The 25,417-nt window shown below is 40.2% G+C and overlaps 1 protein-coding gene across 1 annotated transcript in view; it reads right to left on the bottom strand.

The window, feature by feature from the left end:
* Window positions 1-10,315, bottom strand: part of LOC122165700 — a 74,702-nt gene extending 64,387 nt beyond the window's left edge. Inside the window, exons 1-8 of the mRNA XM_042828958.1 lie at window positions 10,214-10,315; window positions 9,631-9,807; window positions 8,511-8,663; window positions 8,081-8,182; window positions 6,282-6,446; window positions 2,655-2,764; window positions 2,248-2,383; window positions 1,935-2,138 (exon numbers count right to left, since the gene is read on the bottom strand). Of these exons, the coding sequence (XP_042684892.1) occupies window positions 1,935-2,138; window positions 2,248-2,383; window positions 2,655-2,764; window positions 6,282-6,446; window positions 8,081-8,182; window positions 8,511-8,663; window positions 9,631-9,807; window positions 10,214-10,315 (1,149 nt within the window). The remainder of the gene's footprint in view (window positions 1-1,934; window positions 2,139-2,247; window positions 2,384-2,654; window positions 2,765-6,281; window positions 6,447-8,080; window positions 8,183-8,510; window positions 8,664-9,630; window positions 9,808-10,213) is intronic.
* Between the last annotated feature and the right edge of the window lie 15,102 nt (window positions 10,316-25,417).

Genomic DNA, 25,417 nt, shown 5'->3' with positions numbered 1-25,417 from the left:
TTCTTTACCCAGAGAGTGGTGAGGTGCTGGAACAGGCTGCCCAGAAAGGCTGTGGATACCCCGTCTTTGGAGGCGTTCAAGGCCAGGTTGGATGGGGCCCTGGGCAGCCTGGTCTAGCATTAAATGGGGAGGTTGGTGGCCCTGCATGTGGCAGGGGGGTTGGAGATTCATCATCCTTGAGGTCCCTTCCAACCCTGGCCATTGTGTGATACTGTGATTATTGTCTGAAATGATTCATATCACAGTTTTGGCCATAGATTAGGTACTGAAACTATTTAAAAGAAAAACAAAACAGTGTCATACAGTCTTGGTTTTATAGCACACATCAGAGTGTGTTAGGTAGGTCTCGATTAGTTTGGCTCTATTATTGTTTCAGTTCCTGGGAGACAGAATTGCAGAATGCAATATATGAAAATTTAAAAAAAGAAAATCATGTTAGAAATTGTTACTAAGGAAATACTGTTGCCCATGCTTTTAAATTTGTTGCCACTTAAACTGTAATAGGATTAGTAAATATTTATTTAGGCTTTGGTTGAAGTTCAAACGTTTATAACTATACCTCTGTATTAGTCTAGGGGAAAGAGAGGTCACTGTATAATCATGTCTCTCTCATTTCTAGATCAGTGAGTGCTCACATTGTGCATCGTTTCTCTCGCTTCACAACAGGAAAAGGGGCTGCAAATAAAGATGTATTACACAAAGTTCCAGAATCAAAAGAAAAGCTTTTCACAATGCCAGCTTCCAGGAAAATGGAATCCTCCACTGGAAAGGATAATTTTTCAATCTTTTCTGATTTGAGACTATGAAGATGATAAACTAGCACATTCAATAGGAAATGGAAAATCACAATTTTCAAGTTTCATGGAACTTTTCAATTAGGAATTTTAGGTGATTAGTTTTTTTGTTTGTTTGTTTCCATGATAAAATATCAGAAATTAAAAATATCAGAAACTCCATGCCCTCCCCACACTTTTTATTTCTAAAGAGACTTTTATCATGTCTAGAGACAGGAAGTTTTGGGGTTGTTATGGTTTGTTTTCCTTTTTTTAAAGCTTTAATCTAAGAAAAAAATGTGGGCAGGAAGCCTACTTCCTTTTTAGTTCTAGTCTTAATTCCTCCATTAATTAGCTTGTGTATCTGGTTCTGTATATTTCTACAGCAAAACAAACAATTTTTCTGTAAATGAGAAATAAATGTGAACTCAAAAATGCTTTTATAAAACTCTATTAAAATACTATAATACTTCTTCAGGATTTTTTGCATGAGAATTTTGGTACAAATGTTAGGTACGAGAACTGAAAGGAAATTCTACAGCTCAGAAGACAAGATTTTTTATCACACTGAACCACTGTCAGCACTATATGACTTCCTCTTCAGTATATTTTACAAAGAAAATTGGGGAAATGAAAGCTTGGTAAAGCTTAGGAATGTTATTGGAAGATAATTTTTTCAATCTGTGAAAATAATTGTACTGATTTTATCATTTCAACCATATACTCTCATTCAAAATTCAAAACAATAAACCTTAAACTGTACCTATATCTAAATAATACATTTCAGAAATCATTAGGAGTTACTTATTTCCATAGATTGCAAAATGCCTTAGATGACCCAGGAACCTCTACTTTGTGTGAAAATCCCACAGGTATAATGGTCTTAGAGTGAGCCAGCAGTACCAGTCTAAGTTAATGGGCATCTAGGCAGCATTGTACTGCTGTATGCTTGGAGATTCTCAGGGATCTGTTACAGGTCACTAGTAGATAGAGGCATAAAGTCCATGAATGCACAGTGCATAGCTTTGAGGAACAAGCTGAACCGAATCCCTCAGATGACTGAGCCATTTATCACAGCACAGTCTGCATGGAAGCAGAGGAATACATCAGAATCTGCCAAGGTGCATTCTTTGGAAGACTTCAGGCTAGGTGGTACCTCACCTTGTAGTCAGCTGGTGTGTAGTGAACATAGGGCTGAGAGTGTAAGCCACCAGAAGCACCAGTGCCTCCTTTGGCAGCACTGATCCAGGAGGTGTCTTCTGCACTGGGAATCAGACAACCAGCCTTGAGGTTGAGGCCTGCAGTACTGATAGTAAGGCTTCTCTCCACAGATCTGAAGTAGTTCAGGATTCCCAGGCACACTCTCTGAAACGAACCAGAACAAAAACACGGTTGTGTTTTCAGTTGAAGGACAGCCCCCTCATCATGAAAACCAAATAACTTTGATTCATGCAGAATTTTTTTTTTTTTTAACCTTTAGCTCTCGGAGCCTCAAGTGACGTAGGAGAAGAAAGGAAAGATAGGTTCCTCTTGTCACCACGTCTTCCTTGTTGGCAATTGCTGGTCCTTCTTCCAGTCCCAGGAGCTGCCAGGTGCTCATGTAACCATACCTTTTTCCAGGCAGGAAAAACATAATTGTAGTTTTGCTACTCAACGAGATTTCTAAACATATTAAAGCAAAAAATTTTTACTATGCCCATTGGCTAAGAGTATGCTGCTTCCTACAAGACTCACTGTCATGGAAACCTGAAGTACAGAATAATGAAAAAGGATGACACCATTGTTTTTATCAGAGAAACATTGGCTGATAACAACTTTCTTCAGGTTTTATTAAATATATGTGTATTTATGTACATATAAACAATTCCATTTTTTTTTTACCCTCTTTCATTCTTCTTTCTGTAGGATCCTGGAAGCTTTCTGGAGCTGCTGTCTCCTACACCTTCCTCACTGCAAGCCACAGCTTTGTTATCACCCTCAGTATTTAGTTCCTAGTGACAACACAAACAGTTAGAGTCTGCTTCGGGGAGTCTGCATCTGTTTCTTACTTGCCAGCTTTATGCATAGACTTTAGCATAACAAAAGAAAAACGAAAGAAAAGAAATTGCCATACAGGATCAAATTCATGATTCAGCCAGATATCAAATTGTCATGACAAAAAACTCTATGATATTTGATTGATTTCCTGTCCTTATAATGTCCCTGGGCAGTATGAAAAAACTATCCTAATGTTAAGGACAAGTCAGCAGAAAGGGTCAGATCAAAGAACACTTCCAAAAAGTTCCAAAAATCTGTTTTATCAAAAGCTCAAGCAAACCGCGGTTAGTGACATATCTGACCAATTAGTCTGTCCCCCTTTTACCTTCTGTAGAAGAAAATGATTTCTGGGCTCCTGCAGATGTTAGAAATGCAGAACTGTTTGAGTTGGAAGTAACTTTTAAAAAGTAATCTAGTCCAACTCCCCTGCAATGAACAGGGACATGCACAGCTAGATCAGGTTGCTCAGAGCCCCTCAAGCCTGACCTTGGATGTCCACAAGAATGAGACATCCATCACCTCTCTGGGCTACCTGTTCCATCGCCTCACCACTCTTACCATAAAAAATGTTTTTTACATCCAATCTAAAAAAAAGAAGCAGTTTGAAACCATTTCCCTTGTCCTGTTACAACAAAACCTGCTAGAATCTGTCCCGTTTCTTCTGACAGTCCCCCATCAGATATTGAAAGGCCACTGTCAGGTCACCCTGGAGCCTTCTCCTCTCCAGACTGAACAGCCCCAGCTCTCTCAGCTTGTCCTCATAGCAGAGGTGTTCCATCCCTTCAACCATTTTTGTGGCTCTCCTCTGGACACACTCCAACAAGTCTATGTATCTCCTGTACCTAAGACTCCATATCTGGATGCAGTACTCCAGGTGAGTTCTCACCAGAACAGAGGAGAGGGGCAACATTACTTCCTTCGACCTGCTGGCCACGCTTCTTTTGATGCAGCCCAGAGTATAGTTGGATTTCTGGGCACTTTGCTGACTCATGTCCAGTTTGCATCCAGCGGTACTTCCATGTCATTTTCAGCAGGGCTATGCTCCATCCCTACATCTCACAGCTTGTACTGATATTGGGGTTGCCACAAGTCAGGTACAAGATGTTGTATTTGGTTTAGTTGAACACCATGAGGTTCTCCTGGGCTCACTGCTCGAGCCTGTTTATGTCCCTCCCATCAAGGTTTACTCACATGTATTACTCCACTAACATCAGTGAAATTAAGTTGGCATTAGAAGCAGTGTAAATGAGATAATCACTGTGGATTACACAGTATTTTTTAATTGTGGAACATTATGGGCAGTGATTTTCTAAGTGTCATCCAATTAATTTCAGCAAACAATAAAAATATATATATATAAAATGTTGACCATTTAAACCACTTCTCTATTCCAATTTATTTTATTACTTCATTTGAGCTTGGATGGAGTCAGTTGGAATTCTCTTCAGAGTGATAAAGGTTTTACAATATTGATTCTGGCATTTTTTTTTCTGATTATCAAAAATCCTATTAATATTAATTCACAAATTAGTGCTTGTAAAACGTATCCCGTTCAACATAAGACAATCTAGCAACAGTACACACACAAGGGACACAAACTCAGGACTGGCCTGACTGTCACATACATTTGCAAGCTGACACGAGTATGTAGCACTCAAAAATTCCTTCAAGCCAAACAAATCACAAGAAACTGCCAAACACTTAAACAAAACACTTATACAAAGTTCTTTTGTGTAATCCTTGCAATGATACATTACCTGTTAGCTGATTTTCCTGTTTTTACCTCTCTTCCAAGTGGGATCATCCTTTCTTATCCTGTTCTTGTTGAATTTAAAGAATGTCTAATTGCTCAAATTTTAGAAAAACTAAGATCTTCCGTCTCTATTATTTAAAATAATATGAGGTCAGATAGAATTAAAGTATAGTTTTGTTATTCAACAGTACTGATTGTTCATCTCTCGTAAATATTAGTATAATTATTTGAATAATTATTAAGCAAGTCCACTTAAAATTTTCACACTAAAGTATTACATAAAATGCAGTCTGAAAATGAGTGAGATGACCAATGTCACTTTTTTGGGTAACAGCTAAATTTTTATTTTAAAAACACTGAGACTTGAGTAACGTTTCTTTTGTGGAAGATCTAAGTTTAGCACTGCTATGCCATTGTGACAAGACAAGTTTCAAAATTAGGCTTATAATTAACCTAATGCTGCTGAGATCAGTCATGTCTCTTGCAAAAGGCAAGAGATCTCTCCCAGCCCAACTGTAGAATCAATGCACTTGACAGGAGATGTACAATGCAGTGCCTTTTCATTTCTTTCCTGAAGTTTTCATTAAGTAACCAAATATTTCCTGTATCCTGGGTTTAAGTCAGCCTGAGGTAAGAAGAATTGCATGTTTTTACATGTGGGAGCTTTTCCTGACAAAAATATGTGGGTTTGTTTTTAAACAGAGTTGGGATCAGTCTTGGAGCAGATTCATCACCAGGAGAGAGGTACGAAGGGATATCTTTCTGCCTCTGCTGCTTTTCTCCTGCTCTTGTATCACTCACTGCCCTGCCTGAGCCTGGCCCTCAGCAGGATGGAGGGACATGGGCTGCTATGACACTGGGGCTGCATCCAGCTCTAGCAACTGAGACCTGTCCTCTTAAAAAAAAAAAAAAAAAAATTAATGATGCAATAAAAGAACAGTGGGGCAAGGAGATTCATCAGCACTTTCTTGACGTGCCAACAAGGCCCACTGGTGCAGGCAGTCTGACAACAGCATAGCAAGCCAAATGAAGCATCTGACTGCAGATACGGGAACATCTGAGATTTAGAAGTTCTGTACGTAATGCTTTTATGTTCCTTAAAGCAGTGGCTGTGAATGATGGCGATAAAGGAGGGTGATAAAGAAATAGGTAATCAAAGTCCATCTTCATCATACTTTCATACTTTCAGGTTCAGCAGACTGGTCACAGAGCTTGAGCATGCCACTTAAGCAATGTGACAAATTCCCCAGATACCAGAGAGATAGGTCAGTCCTACTTCTTCACAACTCTGCCAAGCCACTCAGTGGGTTTTTGTTTCCTCTCTCTGAAACTTAAGATCTCTCATAGCTTCTGTTCTTGCAGCGACTGAGGTTTCTTAAGGCCATGCCCACTAATTCCACTTCCCCCTTGAGAAGAGGAACTTGCTTCCATGCAGGTGTGAGAACAGGTCTCTGCAGAAATCAGAGATCTGCTGTCAGATCCACAGGTGTTCAGCTGCTGGATAGCCTCCAGCAACTGCTGCACAGCCACTAGTGAGCTCCAGGGCAGAGGGGTATCCTGTCCACAGTTCGATGAGAAGGCCCTGTCTAGCAAAAAGAGCAGGAGACTGAATTTTGAAAAAGGGGGACTCTGATGTCAGAGGAGCCCTCTGTCAGGACTGAAAAATGCTTTCTAGACATGTTAATTAACTATTACTCATCATTTCCTCTTCCAAATACCTGGTGACGTTCAGTGAAGGCGTAGACTTCCTTCCAGATGTCATCGTAGTTCTGCTGTTCTGAGGCATGAGAACAAGTGGCAGAACCTGACCACAAAGGATGTGGTTTGAGCACGGCTGCTGCATGATCCTGGAGACCCTCCATCACCTTCTCCACGTCTGAGACCTTGTTACAAACCACATCAAAAACAGAGGAAAGATTCACAAGGCAAACAAATCAACATACCAGTCAGCACATCAGGAGCAATTCAGAGCACCCAGTGAACATTGACCAGTACTCTGTAAGGTAAAAATATAGATAGACTTCTCTGTCCTAGCATATGTAAAGAAGGCACCATAATAAAGATAATAAAGGATATAGGATCACTTTTTTTCCAACTGAGTTTTATGGAGGGGTGGGACTTCTAAGTAATTCCTCTCTCCTTTGCTGTTACTCCTCATCCTTAAGGAGAAACACATATTTCTTGACCAAACCTAAAAATACAGTATTTTCAGGGCAAGCCACATGGAAAAGGCAAGGACAATGATTGTTCATTGTCTCAGTGAGCTGCAAAGCTCTTATTACTTTCTTTCTGTGGTGATGATGGCTTTTGCCCAAGTTTTCCAGAGAAATTATATGCTGTGCTGTGGCAAGATACAAAAGAATGGTTTCTTTGTGAAATATCTGGCATGGTTAAAGGGTATGAAAACAGGGATCACAAAAGAAAGATTATCGCAGTCCTAAATTAAAAAAAAAAAAAAAAGCTACAGTAAATACCTAATCTTTTTATTTCTTAAGAGAGTATCATCAAAACACTGAAAAACATTCGATTAACTGGCATATTTTAAAGACAATTTCAGTTTTTCTGCAAAAAAATTTACATAAGCTGCAAAATTTACACATATAAAAAGCATAGATTGCCCTTAGATGCTTCATGAGAGAACCCTGAAAGTAAATACTGAATAAGAATCAGGAAAAATAAATACATACAGAGCACTATCTGTAGTCATTTGGCTTACTTCCACTGATGTCAGCTTCAGGTGTGGACAAAGCAAGTAGCTAAAGGGGATGCAGGACAGTGATGAGATCTTAAGTAATGGATGTCCAGCACAGAGCAGCTAGGCAGCAGAGAAGACACCATCCCCACATGCAGCCCATGGCACCAACACAGAGGTAGCAAAACCCCACTGAGCCAGATCTGCCTGCTTCTGCCTGTTTCTGGTTGTTTTCATGTTGTTTTGGTTGTGGGTTATTTTTGACACCCATTTCCCATTTCTACTCTGTGCCACCCACAATCCCCATGCAGCCCCTGAAGAAGGCAGCAAGAGGAAACCAAGAAGCATGGTGACATTTCAGGAATAGAACAGTCTCACATGGACTGGAAGCATGGCTTAGGCTGCATTTTGTCCTATGCCCTACTGAATTTTAGACTTGTGCCTCACAAGTGCAGTATCTCACCTTGTCTTTTGACCACGGGCCTGAACCTTGGTCACAAAAAAGAAAGCATGTTCTGAACAATTTTTTTAACACCTTTGACACATAAATTCCAGGGCTGGTTTTAACCTGACTTGGGTGAACTTCAGAGCTTTTGAATATTTATGCAAGTGTTGAAGTTGCCTTTGGAAACCACTGAACTGAGAAAGAAAGAAAGAAGGAAAGAGAGAAATCTCTCTATAGCAAGCACCTTAGTAAAGGGTCTTCAGTGAATTCAGGCATATACAAATGACACATAAACCTGAGGCAGTCTTTCTATAGATGTTTCAGTTTCATTGGAAATGAATAAATAAGTTAAAATATCTTGAAATAACAAGTTATATTACCTCTACAAATTTTGAAAGAACGTTCAGCATCTTATCCACTTTTTTCCATTGTTTCATTTTTATCAAAAGCTTTTGCTGCCAGGGATCTACTTTAGGCTTAATCTGTTTGACAGAAAAGTAACCACAAAATGTATGAATATCACTCCATATTTTTTTTTTTCATTTTGAGAAGCAATATTTAGAAAGGAAAGTGCAACACATTCACTTCTACTTTTTTATTTTTAACAGACGTGCATAGGAGTTCTTTCTTCACTATACTAATATGCAGAAGTACAGCAGGTACTTAAGAACTGAATTGTTCAAAAATCATCACTGTTTGTGAAAAGAAACATTATAGAATTTAGTTGTTGAAATATACCCTGATACATCCTGAAGGCTGATTAGGACTTTTTATTATGACAGCTGAAAAAGGAGAGTTACTCATAGCTACCTTTATAAAAGGGATCCAGTTGGCTCTCTTCTTCAAAGCCCTGGTTGGACCTGACATGCCCCAGTTCTGTAATCTAGAAATCTCTGTGTCATAATCTGGAAATGTTCTCATTGTCTGCTGTTTGCAGAAGATGCTCCTAAATTTTTGGACCACCTGTAGCACAAAAGGAGATGATGTTGTAATAAACTTCACAAGCAGGATATTGAATTCTATAAAAAAGTAATACTGCATATTATCAGCTGAAATAAATAACTGAAGCAGGAAAGTGACAAAGGAGACAGTTTGGTTCTGTGTTTTTCCCTTTCCATCAGACATAATAAAACTCCCTGCAGTTAACTCTGAAGTACCTAAGAAGAAGATGAGATTTTCAACAACTCATACTGTCTTTCAGTCAATGCCAAATCTACTGTCATCACCTCTGCTAGGAATAGCATTGGCCAAAAGAAAGAGGTACTTTGAAAAGCCTGTTCAAAAATTAATAAGCCACTGCTGGCCTACAATGAAGTTATTCTACATCATTTCAAACGCTGTGTTTGTGGCAGACTTACAGACCCGTTTACGTTAACCAAACTTGTACCACCAGCACCACTACAGGCCACAATTTGTAAGACAAGGCAAGTATTTAAAAACAACGTTATTTACATCTACACATCTCTTTTGGGCACTGAACAAAAGACGGAGGTTTAGACATTTTGCCTTGTGGTTGGTGAAATGGATCAAAAACAGAATTTTCCTGCTGTTAATCACTGAACTGAGGAGCTACTCACCGCATGCCTGTGTCATGATGTGCATCAGCTGACCTCTAGTGGAAGTATTGCAGTGCTGGGATGCACAACACAGGGGCAGAAAAAAAAGCATGCAAAAGGTGCAAGTTTGAGCTGGGAGAGCAAAGGTACAGACTCAAGCAATAACACAAAGTATAAACTCTGCAAAACTGTTGGTGTTTGCTACAGCCTAACGAGAGTAATCCAGGCCTCTCTGCTGCTTTCTGTAAAGATCCAAAGTTCCCACAAGCTTTTTTTCCATAACACAAAACATTGACTTATCATAAATAGAACATTCTTCCATACTTTTAAAGATATTTCTTACTTTTTGTTTTTAAATATCAAAAAGCAGTTACCAAATAAAAGAGCTTCATCTCATCAGCTGGGTCCTTGAGATCTTTAAGGTTGTAGTCAATATCAAAGTGAGCCAGCAGAAGTTGGAGCTGGGCTTTCAGCTCCTTGGTTTCAGTGCTGTGACAGGGCAGAATGAATCCAGTGTCCTTGTGGCAAGATGCTGCAATAATTATAATCAGCTGGAGAATGTCAACGTTTCAAGCAACATGACTGAAAGCAGTACTATCAGTGCCTCTTGCTTTGCATCCACACAAAGATGTAATTTCATTTTTTCCATCCAGAAGCAGAAATAAGCAGGAGAGAGAATGAAAAACAATCTACACTTGCATGGATTTTTGTTTTACTTTTAGGAAAGGGCCTTCCACAACACCCTTAAATTCTACCAGCTGTTGCAGCTCAGGACACCTCCACAGCCTTTGGAAGAAAGCATGCCTTGAAAGGATGCCAAGTAACAGATCCTGCTGCTTGAACAAGAAGTAATAGCTCAGGGGTATACAACATTCTTCTCTCTCACACACACCTCACAGGTCACGCCATAAGAACTTCAAGCACATTACTATTTAAGGGTTATCACTCCTCCAGTACCTGATACTGGCATGATGCTGCTATCACAAACTTCTGAAACAAGAGTGTACTAGGGATGGTTGAGGAGCTTAGGGTATGTGTTGAAGAGTCTGTCTGCGACATAGCACCCATTTTTAGAAAAACTGAAATATTTTCTCCTACTTAACCTTGTTCAAGCCTTGGAGAATATCAGTATTCCTTCATTCTTGAACAGCCAAAACTACTGTGTTCCTGTAGGCTTTGTCATCTTTTCATAAAGAGCTTTATTCAATGCTTTGAAAATAATGTTTAACACAGTTTTGTTTTTTGTTTGTTTGATTGTTGTTTTTTTAAATGCAGAAACCATTTGCCCTGTGCCACCATCTTTCTCCACAGAAAAATGACCACTGTTCAAACTCCCTGGTTTCCATCTCACACCAAGCCAAAACAAACAGTAGCATTTTATCTGCTACGTTTTTTCCAAATATCTTTGAAAATCCAAAGAAGTGCCAGTTCATTCTCCTTTACCCTAAACTGATGATACTGCTTATACACACAAAGATACTAATAGGAAAGCTACTGCTTGCTAAAGTTCATCAAAACTCTTGGGGTTTAGTGGAACTACAGGTAATCTAATTTATTATCTCATTGTTTCAGCAATAAAGGGCCATCTGCTCTTTTGTTCCATCTTAGCTTCACTTCATCTTTGCTTTTCATGTCTTCTTTAATCATTCTGATGTTTCATCTACGAAGCTCAGATCCAGATAGAAGATGAATGGAGCTTATGATGGTAATATGATACTGTACCTCAAATATTAGATAAGTAGATACTGAAGATCAAAATGAGCTAAGTCACTTCTGAGTTGCTGTTTAAATAACAATAACTGTCTCTTCCTCTGCAAAATTAATGGTGCAGAAGAACTGTATACACTGGAGATCTGCCCTCTCCTTGTCCCTCCCTCTCATAGCCCACTCATGAAAGAAACATTACTTGCCTCTCCCTGTGCCTTAACCCTGATACCACTGCACTCCTGAGGCAGAGCAGAACCACACCTGGCACCACTTTTGGGCTGAGGAGTGAAAGAGGGCAGCACCAGCAAGACCAGTTAGACCTTAGTATGACAACTAACTAAGCACTGAAGGTCCCTTATCCTTCCCAGGTAAATGTACATTTTCCTTATTGTTATGCTCCATCATATCCCCTACAACGTTGCTCTCCCTCAGGTGCCACTTCTAGGCCCTTGCAGACCTACAAGCCCACATTCTGCGGTAGAAGTTTACAGTGGACAGAAGGAAGGGGGAGGGCAAGTCACAGCCCCTCTTTGTTCCTCCACTCTGCTCTTTGTGAGTTCAAGGAGGCAAACGGTGTGCCTCATCCCCAGAAGAGAAGCCAGGGCTGCATTTTCCCGTAGCCCATTCCATGAGATCCTGCAGTGCAACATCATTCCCAGCCTGTAAAAGCACAGAATTAACCACTGGAGTCAAAGACTCTGCAACAGGAATGCTGCCTTAAGTGCTGTTCACATGGATAACTCCATACATGCAGTATCACTCCCTCCCTTCCTCCAAAAGGAAAGGGAACTTGAAACTGACCACAAGGAGATTTTTCTGGAGATACTTCATTATGTGTCTAGAAACAACATTTCTCTTCTTGTTTTAGTTTCTCCAGAAACCAGCCACCCACTGAAATATTTTGAATAATATTTTTGCAGAAAGTTAAAAGGGTGAGTTTCAGGGCTTGGCATAATCAGGACAACATCCTGAATTCTCCACTGAGCTGACCCCACAAGTATTCTTCTAAACTGCCTGTTTCTGCAGCCCAGTGCACAGCAAGGCCAGAGGAGTGACTGCCACAAATTCAAGGCTGCACCCCTTGGAATTTGGACACCAGGTTTCCAGGATTCTTGCTGACTGTAGAAGCCACACTCCAAATTTTTCAAGCATACAACCCAAACACAGCATTCAATGTTTCCCAGATTTGCACTGTTGACCGGTCTTGAAGAATATACATAAACAAATGCATTATCCATAGGATTTCTAAAGGAAAGCTGATCATTTCTCACCATTTCTTAAAAATTTTGAACAGCAAAACACATCAGTATTAAAAACATCTGAATGTCTGTCAAAGGCACTCCTTAATTTGTCCCATTTGTCTTGGATCACATCAGGACATTTCTCATCAACCACACTCAGTTTGTGAGAAACAGGCAAATGCTGGAGAACCTGGAGTTAAAAACATGTTTGTTGTTATTCTTAGTCAGCTAGAAGCCACACAATTATTCAGCTGCAAAATAAATAATAAAATTAAACACAAGAAAGAAAAAGAAAATCATAATTACCTATTGTATATAAATTTAGAAGATCATTCACTGTCGATGACTTGTAGCACTCATGTAATAAAATATTAAAGCAACTATATAAAATAAGGATGTGTTCATATTTGTCTTCAAAGGGTGATACTTAAACAAATAATCCTCAAATCTACAGACTATTCATCAAGATGACTCAACCCTTTCATAACATTCTGCTCTATCAAAACATCGCAACAGTAACAAGTATGGAAAAAAAAAAATCAAGTTTTCTTCTCATTCTGGAGCTCCTTAAATCCACACAGCCCAGCACTGTCTACTCTGCAGCCACGGAACTCGTTATTTCACTTACAACGATTACAAAGCTAAATTTACATATTTCCTTTCCAGAAAAATCAATGTGCTAAAAGAATTGAAAGTCAAATGTATGCAGTCTGGCTTAGTACCATCAAACCCTTAGATTTTGCACTGACTTTTATCTTCCTCAGTTTACTAATGTTTGAATGTTGTATAATTACATTTTACTGCTCAAAATGCTCATCTTACCTGCAGAAAACGGTGAATGCCCTTCACAGAGTGTAGGTGGCACACTAACCATTGGGTGTAAATCAGCAGATCTTCCTTTGTCACTACATTCATTGCATTTTTCTTTCCTGTCAGGAAGTTCTCCCTTGCCACTGAAAGCCTTGCAGCCCTCTGAACTGCATCATTGTATTCATCCATGATGTGACTAACTTGCTTCTGTTTAGGTATACAGAAGAGATGCTATCATCTTTGCACACATGCATCTTTTTCTTATTAGCTAGAAGGTCATTGTATTCCTTAAGAAATCTCAGTTTGAAAGTAACCTCTAAGTTTTATTTGCATCCTAAATGCTGAAGAACTATATTTCCAAAGGATTAAAGTGAATTTCAGTTTAAATAGTGAATATTTCTGAGTGTCTAATACTGACCATGAGCAGACAGTATGTGAGTATAATAAGACATCAGTGTGAATGCAGACAGATTAATAACAGTGAAGAACGTGTAGTGATCTTTTCATGTCCTATCCACTAAAATAAGACTCTTCAAGAAGGACCAGAGAAGGCACTACCTGAAGACTTTTCAAATACAAATGCCTAGTTTCCTCAACTTGCTCCTTTAAAAGACTGAGCAAAAGTGCAATTTTTTAGAAGCACATATTGCTGACCTTGTAAGAAAACTTCCCCTTAGGGAACCACACATCTAAATGCTCATCTATGCTGATTAGAGTCAATCTGGAACTGGCCAGGAACTGGAAATGCACTTTGACCATCTTCTACACAACATTTTGCCTTTTACTGAACTATCAATAATGGCATGAGTTACCATGGTAGTGTTAATAGCACAGGGCCTAGTAATCAACACACACAGCCATTTGCCACTTCCCTGCTTACATCAGAGAATCTTTTCTCTCTCTCCCGGCCTCAGCTCACACATTTCCCAAACAGCAAGTGGCAGTTCTGTTTCTTGGCATTAAGTTCATGTGGGAAAGTGGTGAATCTCTTTATTGTCTTCGTTACCAAGCCCTACCACCACGATCCCCTGCAATTATGACCTCTAGAAAGCTCAAACCACCTAAAGAGTGAAAGTTCTACTGAAAATGCTGACACAACCATGCCCAATAGAAAATACAGTCACTGACAATACAGAAAAATGGATGATTTAATAGAAGATTCAATCAACAAGTGTGAATTACAACACTGAAGAATAGTGGCAAGACAGTTATGTAAACTATTCTGCTTGACATTTATTCATGTCTGAAGAGAGAAAAACATATTCAGCTGTAAGAGAACTCAGTTTATTTGCAGAAAAAGCTGCTTATTCTGGGATATCAATGATACTGAACTTAAAAAAAAAAGACTGCTTTTACAACAAATAAGAACAAAAAAAGTAGAAATAAAAAGTTAAAACCTTCTATCTTCCTTTTGTTCACATTTGTTCAATAAACCATAGCACCTTAAGTTAAACAGAATTAAATGCCTAATATATATATAATTGTATTATGTACTGTCAGGTGGAAGGAGGGATGGGAGTAATATTCCAGATAAGTGTTGCAGTGCTTGAAACCATATTAATCTGTGCTACAGATGCTGCTGTAACAGATAATAAAATCTAAAGACTTCCAAGTTCTATACATCATCCTTAATGTTAGTAGTTCTTCCTTTGGGTGAAAAGAAAGCCATTGTTAACTCCTGTTAGATGTTGGATTTGGGATCCTACCTGATAGAGAGGATAAAGCTGCTCAATAACACTGCTGTGTGTGCAAAATCTTTTCCATCTGAGCATGTGCAAATATTTACTCTGGACTAGCTGAGTGATTCTGTCTGTAAAAAACTTGAATAAAAAAAAAAAAAAAATAACAAACATACCACATATTAGCAAAAAAAAAAAAAAAAAAAAAAAAACAAAACCAAAACCCAGCTGTTTAGCATCACAGGAAGCTTAAGCAGTTTATAGATCATCATTGGCATCAGAGAGTAACACCAAAAGAATAAGTAATTAGTCACCAAAAGCAGTGATTTATATTTATTATTCACAATATAAATATTGTATACATTTATACTATGAAGTAGAAGTTGTTCTAGTGAGAAGAAAAAAAAAAGGAAAAAAAAAAGAAGAAAAAAGTGTTATGGGAATGAAGAAAGCACTTAAGGAAGATGGCAGAATTCCATCCATTGGATGTAGCAATTTGAGCACTCTTTCTCTATTTTAAAAAAGGGAATAAAAATAATCCACAACACTGTTGTAATAGAGTAGAGCAAAAGCATCAGGGGAATACATGAACATTGCTCCTACCCATCTGATTTGACTGAGATTCCCATTCTTCAAAGAAGCAAAGAGCAGCATTTTTCACATCATAGAAGGAAGTGTTTTATACAGCAAATACAACGCTTTCGTGCCTGTTTTCAGGCAGGAGCTGCACACCATTCCTATTTTAACATCACAGTGCAGCCTGCAGGGCTGGGGGAAGCCTCCCCGAACTATGCAGCGAGCACGAACCCACCTGGTGCAGCAGCAGCGGCAAGGTTGTTGCTGTGTACTCCCTTGTCCAGCAGCTCTCTAACTCCCTCTGCATGACATCAGCCTGAATAACAAGGGGCTTCGCTTCCGCCACCTGCAAACAGCGGGTGGTGAACAGATCTCCTTTTCAGGCCATTGAAAATAAATAGCGTTAAATAAAGAGAAGTCTTTTATTAGGCTTTATCGCATAAACAAATGCTACAGGCTCAGACTGTTCTTCAGTTCACAAAACATATCCATTTCTGCAATTTGAATTACTACTACTTTGAGTTACTACTTGGTAAAGGCCTATAACGACAGGAACAGACTCTTTAGAAGGGTCTGTTGTAATAAGATAAGGGGAAATTGTTTCAAACTAAAAGAAGGGAGATTTAGGTTGGATGAAAGAAAGAAGTTTTTTTATAGTAAGGGTGGTGAGGCACTGGAACAGGTTGCCCAGAGAGGTAGCAGATGCCCCATCTTTGGCTACATTGAGTGCTAGGCTGGACGAGGCTCTGAGCACCCTGATCTAACTGTGGGTGTCCCTGTTCATTGCAGAGGAGTTGAACTATATGGCCTTCAAAGGTCCCTTCCAACTCAAACTGTTCTATGATTCTAAGAGCAAAGAGATTTTTTGAAGCTGATTTAGGCTTTAGCTATCTACCTGTAAGACTCTCTTCAGTATTCTCTCTCTTTCTTTTCTGAAATAAGTTGCATCTTTTGGAACTGGAACAGAACTGCAAGGAAAAAATGGTTCAGCAAGATGTTACATGCAAACTGGTGGAAAGCAAATATTGGTCAGGCACAACACAACTCAAATGGCAAGATCAACAGTAAGAAAGTTTAATGGCATAAAAACTTACATTCAAGCAGTATGATTGGATTAATTAGAAGATTTTTTAATTTTTATTTATTTATTTTTAAGTCAAAGCCTTTTAATAATCCATCTGGATGCTTGTCAATTCTCTGGGTACATATGACAGCCCACAGCTATGTAGCAGAGTTCCCTGACAATCATCCTTCATCATTTAGCCAGCTTCCTTCCTAAGATGCCTGCATGACAAGGAACTGTGAAAAATTCTGGAAGAAAACTGTTCTAATTCTCACGTGTCTACACACTTATAGCAAGTATACACTGCAAATTTTTTGTTAAATGAACAAAAATGAATGCATGTAAATTAAAAACACAGATGAAAACTGGATCAGTAAAAACATCTTCTGAATCTTGGCCAAAAAAAATACTCGGCAGGTGCAAATGGAAAAGTTTAGAACCACAACAGTGTTGGGCTGTGGAGGATTTTGTGATCACCAAGCCCTCCCACTGCTCTAAGGCAGGAAAAGCATATTTATTGCTTACAGGTGTTCATCTGTCTTGTTCTTAAAGGCTTCTAATCATGATGGAGCAACCTCCTCACCTAGACATCAGTGTTTAATTAATACTCTCTTGGGAATGTTTGAATTTTAGCCCATGATTTCTGTTCTATTCGTAAGAGGAAACAGGAATTTTTTCCCCTCATCTTTACAGGAATTCTCCCATGTGTCTGAAGATTTATAATCCAGACAAAACTCAGTGGAGACACAAGTCCAGCTGCTTTCCTTTTTGTCTTAAGTGTCTTAGTCAAACTTTCTTGACCCCTGTTTTCCTCCAAATATTCTCTAGGTGGTCTACAGCTTTCCTGAAGCCAAACGTGGATGCATTGTCACATCTAATATCTCATCATGGCTGAGGAGAGCAAGAGCAGCTGTCTTACTTGCAACCATTCTGTTTAGACATCCCAGCATAATATTTAAAGCTACTTCCTCTTCACCATAAGGAGGAAATACTTGACGTGCTAAGGAGATTGAACGTTTTGTTTGCAATACATGACATGAAATGGGATTTAGTTTATGTTTTCACATTCTCTTCCATTTCGGCTGCAACACTGGGGCAGACTGACAATGAAAAAGCTGCTATTCCTGGCTCCCACGAGGGCCTTCAGGCTTCTAAAATGAATATTTAGACACATGACATTCATTTGCAATGAGGAGAGGACAATGCATTGCTACAATCTCACTCTCTCCCTCATTCCCCAGGAAACTATTGGTACCTGTATGCCCTGTTTGGTGTTCCCTGAAGTACCCCATTGTCTTCTATTTGTGCCTTCAGCTCTGCCAGCTGTGCTGCTAGTTCTCTTTCCAGCTGCTGGACTTTCTCAGTAGAAGAGATGTGGTATACTTCATCCATCTTGCTCCTTCTCAAGAATAAATCACCTGTGAACTCTGGACCAGAACTGTTCATGTAAATAGCATAAATTCCCAGTCCTATAGATATCTATATATAAGGTATATATAAACAACACATAGAATATTCATTAAAGAGCTAACTATTCAGCATTTCCTTTAATGAGAGGAATTTTCTTTAATAGCTGGAACAGAACAGGGTGAAAGTGATTTTTCCCATTTTGATTGCTAGCCTGAGGAAAACAGGAGGGAAACAAAATGGGCCAAAATTTTTCAAGAACGCCATCCCCCTGCATTTCACTAACAAATGATATCCCCTCCTTTCTTCATTTAGTTTGTCAGGGACACTCTAGAAAGCTTAGGTAATCAAACATGAAATTCAAAGTTTCAAAATCTCTTACAAGAAAATAATTGAAACTTTTTGCTTTAATTTTTTTCAGGAACAAAATATACTGACACTCAAGATCTGTTCTCCCAGTTTCTCTCACTCAAAACTACTATTTGAGATCAACCAAAATTTAAAGAACTTGAAAGAAATGCCACTTTTTGACAACTGTACTGTCTATAAATAATCCTCTTTTACCATTCAGTTGTGATGCAAAATCACTTGATTTGTGAGAATTTCTGAAGTATTTGTGCTCCCTTCACATCTGGAATTACAGTCATTCTGCTCACTTGTCAAGTGCATCATCAATTAAAAAAAAAAAAAAAGTTGTCTTTTTAAAGGAAGAAACAAATCTTTGCAGAAAGACTTGAGTTTTCTTTCTTGAGAGCAAAGGGAAGGAAGAGGTAAGTTACTCGTAGCCAGCTTCTGAGCAATGCTCTCTACCATCAGTTTTTCAGTGGTCTGCAGAATCTGTTTGGCAGATGTGGGCATATGGTTTCTGCCTTTTTCTTAAAACAACAACAAAGAAACAAAAACCCACTGAAAATAAAATAGCTAGTGATCTTAGTCAGATCACCAGACTTACAATGTCTAATTTAAAGCACAAGAGGCAGCCATCAGGCCAAACACAAGCGTAGTATGTACTTTATTGGTCCTTGTACCTCCTTGGTTGATGGCATCCTAACACCTAGGGTAAATTTCATCTCTTGCCACTGGACTGGCCTGATAATAAGAGTTGCAAACTAAGAAACCTTGGGAAGGAACTGGACAGTCCAGATCTCTGGGCTTCACATGTGAAAGAAGAGGAAATTCAGATAAAAGAGGACGCAAAGAAACGACAGGAGACAGGATGGCAAAAGAGCAAGAAAGGAAGTGTTACTGTTGACAGAAAAATGAAGTACAAGATTTTACTGAACCCAGACAAGAAACTGGGCAAAATGGGTGGGAGGAAACCAGTGTGTGCACTACAACAGTTCACTAGGTGAGAGCCTGAACTCTCATATATGTCTCTAACATAAGACACATAAAAAAGGGAAAAGAGTAATCACTCTTTTTACTAGAGTAGTACCAAAAAATAAAGTTTGCCATGCTTTACAAATGCCTTCAAACAGTCATTGAGCTAAAATGAGAGTTGCGACTTTTTAAGTAAGCAGTGAAAATGTTAGAGATCATAATCTGGGTTATAATGGAACAATAAAACAGACCTGTATATCAAGTCCAGAAGGACAAATGTAAAGAAATTAACAAATATAATTAGAAAAGTCAAATTCAACAAATATCCCTAAAGATTTTAACACTAGAGAAGCTAGAGAATCTTTAAATCAATGGTAAAAAGCTAACCAAAACTTGTACTCAAAAGACAGGGGAAGGGTTTGTAAGCAAGGGTGATCAGCCAACCGTTGAGTTATTGAGCATAAGTAGAGAATGAAAGCAGAGAAAGAAAAAAATGGGAGCACTGGGCAGCCTGGAGCTAAAGAAAAAATACCAGTTAAGCTAAACATTGCTAGCAAAAATAAAAAGCAGGCTATCCTATAGCTATTAAAAAAGAATGAAGCAAGAGGGAAGAAGCCACTCTGAAGGCAGCGGAACTCAGATGAAGATCATTCAGATATGGCTGTAAACTAATGGGAATTACTTTGTTCAGATTTTTCTGAATGGGCTACAATAGAGAAAATGGAAATAAGGTTGAATTGGCTGAAGGAAGTGAAGCAGTGGGAATATAAATTGCCACTTCTCCGGATAAAGCAAAACTTCTGGCAAAATAGTAAATCTGGCCATAAATAAACTCCACTTACAAAAAATATATATCTTGAGCATCAGAAAAGTACAACTGTATAAGAAGTGAATATGAATATGAGAAGAGAGTTTGAGTATGACAAACAGACTGCTTAGTTTCATATATAACCCTCTAGGTCTTTGAAGAAAATTGGAGAATGAGGAGTTGTCTGGTAATAAAGGAAAGGACTCAATAAGCCATAAGGCCTGACAATATTCCATTATTCTTCTTCAACAACAGACCAGTGAGATCCTGTCTCCTAGTTTTGGGTCAGCGAGACTACTCTTCATGGGAAAGCGAGATGAGAGTGGTTTTGGAAAGGGGATCCACACTTAGGCCAAAGCATGAGAGGCTGTCATGAAAGCGGCCGGACAAAAGTTTGCATGCAGCGTCACGCGTAGGATCCACAGCCCATCAGCAGCCCTATACTTACACAGTACTTCTGTCACCATGAAGAGTTAACACAAGTTCCCTAGAAATCAGAGGAAAGGTCTTCACATTTGGTCAGGCCAACCCAAACGACTTGCAGACCCCGCAGAGGCTGCCTTGCCAGTACGGGCACATTGAGCAAAACAACAAATGCTTCATCAGAAATATGAATATATGCTCTATTATCCCCACTTCCTTGTTTTTCTGCTGTAAAAATCAGCATGTGTTTGTATGATATTCTTATTCTGGGAATGTCTTTCAGTCCACATAAACATCTGCACTCTGTTACATCAGCCGCCGTCCAAATCCCAGTGAGATCCTGCCCTGATATTTTGTGAAGAGTGTTTTTGCCAGTTTCTATTCCCAGAACACGCTGGATTTATAGCTATGTCCAACCTCTCGTTTGCTGGTTAGAAGATTGTTATGCACACATTTTCAGGCTGAATGCCTTCTGTACTGGGACAAAGTCTTTCCAGCAGGCTTAAGTAACAAGCCATTAATTTGTGCTAGCATATTTCATTAGCAGCAGGAAAGTGAATTATTACTGGATACAATTTGCTGCTCTGTATTTTTAATTATACTGCTTGACCTTCATAGTTTGTCTAATTTCTGTACTGTTTAGCCACAAAATACGGCCCTAGATTAAAATACCAACAAAACCTGTTGTCAGTGATAATTCTCTCTGTGACAAGTTTTGTGCAACTCAGCAAAAAAGAGCCAAGATTTTGAGTTAATAAACCAATTCATCTTTCTGGGGGCATTACTGTGTGTTTTCATGTGTTGCCCTTTATAGCTAGATTCAAAACATTTATAAAATGAAAAGGAATATATAGCCTTCATCTGAGAAGACAAACAAGAACGCTCAAGATATAAATCAAAAACGAGGATCTGTAAAAGAGTACAGCAAGCACTCACGAAGCCAAAACATACTGTTCTTATAAAAAGACTGCTCTAACCACTGCACTATCTCCAAATATATGTTTATGGAGTCCAAAGCCAGCACTTCTTTAGAGTGTAAGAAGGGAAGCGTTCAGATCCCACTGACCTGATCCTCCTGGGACCTGGGCTGTGCCAGCACTTATGCACAAGGTTCCCTTCATCATCGTGGTTTCTACATCACCACTTATTGCTGTGGATTACTTTGAAGACTTACCTCATGTGGTTGACAACTGCTTCAGACTGAACGTGCCAACAAATAAAGGCATGCGTTGACCTCCTGCCCTTCCCTGCTGAGCAGTTTTCCCCTTCCCCCCAGTCCCTCGTTCCCCAGAAAATGGAACAGAGAAGAGATGCTGGGCTCTCTTGGCAGCCAGGTGCATTTGAAGCTATTCAATGCTTTCATCACTGTACTTTCATCAAGTACTGCCCCATCCCATACCTCGCTGACTGTCCCACAGCTGTTGTCCTCCACAGCAAAAGCTCGGGCCTCCTCCAGATCCAGCAGAAAATGGCTCCTTCTCCCCGGGTTTCTATAGTCAACACAAACACCAGGTCACAGCTTATTGACGGCTGATGGGCTCCCTGCCCAGGCAGGCCCAGCTCTCCCCATGGCAACGCCAAGCCACTGGAGCTGCAATGGTCTCAGATGCAAGCCCGCAGAGCTTCTTGCTCTCACTCCTCCCCATTTTTATGCAACTGAGGCAAAATAATGGCAATTTTTCTCTCTCTTTCAAATGTCTGATGATTTTTATTTCAGGCTGGACCTCGAGATGAAATATAATGCTTTGGGTTCCTTAAAACATGGCATGGCCCTTCTTGCTTGCTCTCTCGCATGAACAGTTTCAGAGGTTATTTAACTACCTCTGGGAATGGCACAGGCTTATCTTGTGGCAGCAGAATACACATAGTCTGAAAATGTTAATAGCAGAGATACTCATTTTTCTCATCTCCATAATCAGCAGTTCCAGCACCTAGAAATGCAGATGCCTACCTCAGCAGTGCTATCCATAACAGGAAAGCACCCTTTTTAAAATGTGTTTAAGTTCTTTTAAGCACAAAATGTTCTTTTCTAAGGCAGAGATAGTGCATAAGAAAAAATGTGTAAAATGGAGGAAAATCATCCCCACATACCAGCTGAATAGCATGACCTTCCATGGTCCTGATAAAAATGGTTAGAGTCTATAAACTCCTCACCAGCATACCCAAACCTGCCCCATAAAGCTTGCAGACACTGCGGTCAAAGATTGTCACAATCCATTTTCTGGTCAGGTTCCATAGCAAAACTTACTCTGATCTGAAGACTTAACTTCCCATGAGGACAATACATCATTGCTAGCCTTCATTCAAAGCCCTGAACAACAGACCACATCTCCAGTTTTTGTTGTTACCTGTAGAAGGGCTTGAAAAGCCTACTGCATTCTCTTTGTACTTGAGATCCGTAGCAGAACATTTATTAAAAAATTTAAAGGCTTTTTTCTCCCCTTACCCCCTTCAATATTGCCTTTTCCTGGAGGCTAAAAGAAATGTTACAGACCTATAACTTCTCGGAAAGGCAAGCAAACGAACCTTCTCTCTCATTTCTCTCTTGCCATCTCATTCCCCACCCATACTCCTTATGTCCTCCTGTTCCCTTCTCCATGTCCACATTCACTATCACCAATCCTGGTCCCATTGATGCAGTATCCACCAGGGTCACATTAGCTTTATGTCCATTTCTGTGCAAACTTCTACTCATAGACACAAGGAAAGCTATTTAAGTCTGCTTATTCTTCTTCAGAGTTTTTTAGTGAGCCACTTCAAACATATCAAAACATCAGGATGCTCTATGGGAAGCTATTGTGAAACAGTCAGCTTTTTGATCTGGAGGGCTATACATGCAAAGCTGCATAACTCTTTGATTGTGCTTCCCTTCCAACCCCTAGAATTCCCTAATGCTAGCATTGTTGATAAATCTTATGAGTAACAGTAACATAAAAAAGAAGAAGTATATAAATAAGAAACAATTCCTCTTTTTCTGCCTCAGTTACAGCGACTGAATCTTCAGTTATTTAGTGAAAAGGGAAAACACTGTTTTTCTTTCAACAGAACTACTAGCGCGTCATAGAATCATAGAATTACATAATTGTTCAAGTTGGAAGGGACCTTAAAGATCATTCAGTCAACCCACCTGCCAGAGCCATGGGCACCTTCTACTAGACCAGGTTGCCCAGATCCCACCCAGCCTGGTCTTGAGCACTCCCTGGGATAAGGCATCTACAGAATCATAGAGTAGAATCACAAGGTTGGAAACGACCTATAAGATCATCTAGCCCAACCGTCTCCTCCTCACCATTGCCACCACAAGCACTAAACCATATCACACAGCTCCTCATCCAGACGCCTCTTGAACACTGCCAGGGACGGCGACTCCACCACCTCCCTGAGCAGCCATTCCAGTGCCTGACCACTCTCTGAGAGAAAAAGTTCTTCCTTATGTCTAATCTAAACCTCCTCTGATACAACTTGCGGCCATTTCCCTGTGTCCTGCTCACTGCCTGGGAGAAGAGGCCAAACCCCTCTTCACCACATCCTCCCTTCAGGAGGTTGTAGAGTGCAATGAAGTCTCCCCTGAGCCTCCTCTTCTGCAGACTGAACAATCCCAGCTCCCTCAGCCGCTTCTCATAAGGTTTGTGCTCCAGACCCCTCACCAGTTTCGTTGCCCTTCTCTAGACATGTTCCAGGGCCTCAATGTCTTTCCTGTAGTGAGGGGTCCAAAACACAGTACTCGAGGTGCGGCCTCACCAGTGCTGAGTACAGGACGATGATCACCTCCCTGCTCCTGCTGGCTGCACTATTTCTAATGCAGGCCAGGATGCCGTTGGCCCTCTTGGCCACCTGGGCACACTGTCGGCTCACGTTCAGCTGAGCATCAACCAACACCCCCAGGTCCCTCTCTTCTTCACGCTCATCCACAAGCCTGTAGCGCTGCATGGGGTTGTTGTGCCCAAAGTGCAGGACCCGACACTTGGCTTTGTTAAACCTCATCCCATTCACCTCAGCCCAGCAGTCCAGCCTGTCTAAATCCCTCTGAAGGGCCTCCCTACCCTCAGGCAGATCAACACCATCTCCCAGCTTGGTGTCATCTGCAAACTTACTGAAGGTGCAATCAATCCCCTCATCTAGGTCATCAATAAAGATATTAAACAAGATGGGCCCAAGTACTGACCCCTGGGGGACACCACTTGAAACAGGTCGCCAGCTGGACTTAACTCCATTCACCACTACCTGCTGGGCACCGCCCTCTAGCCAGTTTCTTACCCAAAGAAGTGTTTACCTGTTCATACCATGGGCAGCCAGTTTCCCCAGAAGAAGCCTGTGAGGGACCGTGTCAAAGGCTTTGCTGAAGTCTAGGTAGAATACATCAACAGCCCTTCCCTCATCTACCAGACCGGTCACCCAGTCATAGAAGGAGATGAGGTTGGTCAAGCACGACCTGCCTTTCACAAACCCGTGCTGGCTGGGCTGATCCCCTGGACACCACACACATGCTGTGTGATCTCATCCAAGATGATTTGTTCCATTAATTTTCCTGGTACCGAGGTCAGGCTAACAGGCCTATAGTTCCCCGGATCCTCCTTACGGCCCTTCTCTGGGTAGCCTGTTCCAATGCATCATCACCCTTTGTGTAAATAATTTCCTCCTTATATCTAATTTAACTCTAACTTCTTTTAGGTGAAAGCCCTTACCCATTGTCCTATTGCTATATTCCTCGATAAAGAGTCTTTGTCCCTCTCCAGCTTTCTTTTGGTAGACTCTCTTCTGGTACAGAAAGGTTGCACTGAGATCTCTCTAGAGCCTTCTCTTCTCCAGGCTGAAAAACCTCAATTCTCTCAGCCTGTCTTTATAGGAGAGCTGCTCCAGCCCTCTGATCACTCTTGTGGCACTGCTCTGGGTGTGCTTCAACAGTTCCACATCCTCGTTATTATGTTGGGGACCCCAGAGCTGAACACAGTAGTCTAGGTAGGACCTCACAGCAACAGAGCATGGGGAGACAATTACCTCCCTCCACTTCTTGGCCGTGTTTCTTTTGATGCTGCCATGGTTAAGATCAGCTTTCAGTGCTGCAAGAGTACATTATCAGGTCATGTTGAGCTTCTTGTGAAGGAATGCTCCCAACTCCTTTTCCTT

Source organism: Centrocercus urophasianus, unplaced genomic scaffold (assembly GCF_019232065.1).
Source record: "Centrocercus urophasianus isolate 14NV4802_14NV808 unplaced genomic scaffold, USGS_Curo_1.0 seq_10, whole genome shotgun sequence".
NCBI classification, from domain to species: Eukaryota; Metazoa; Chordata; class Aves; order Galliformes; family Phasianidae; genus Centrocercus; species Centrocercus urophasianus.
Note: the sequence above shows the minus strand (reverse complement) of the source record. Positions and strands in the feature narration are given on the sequence as shown.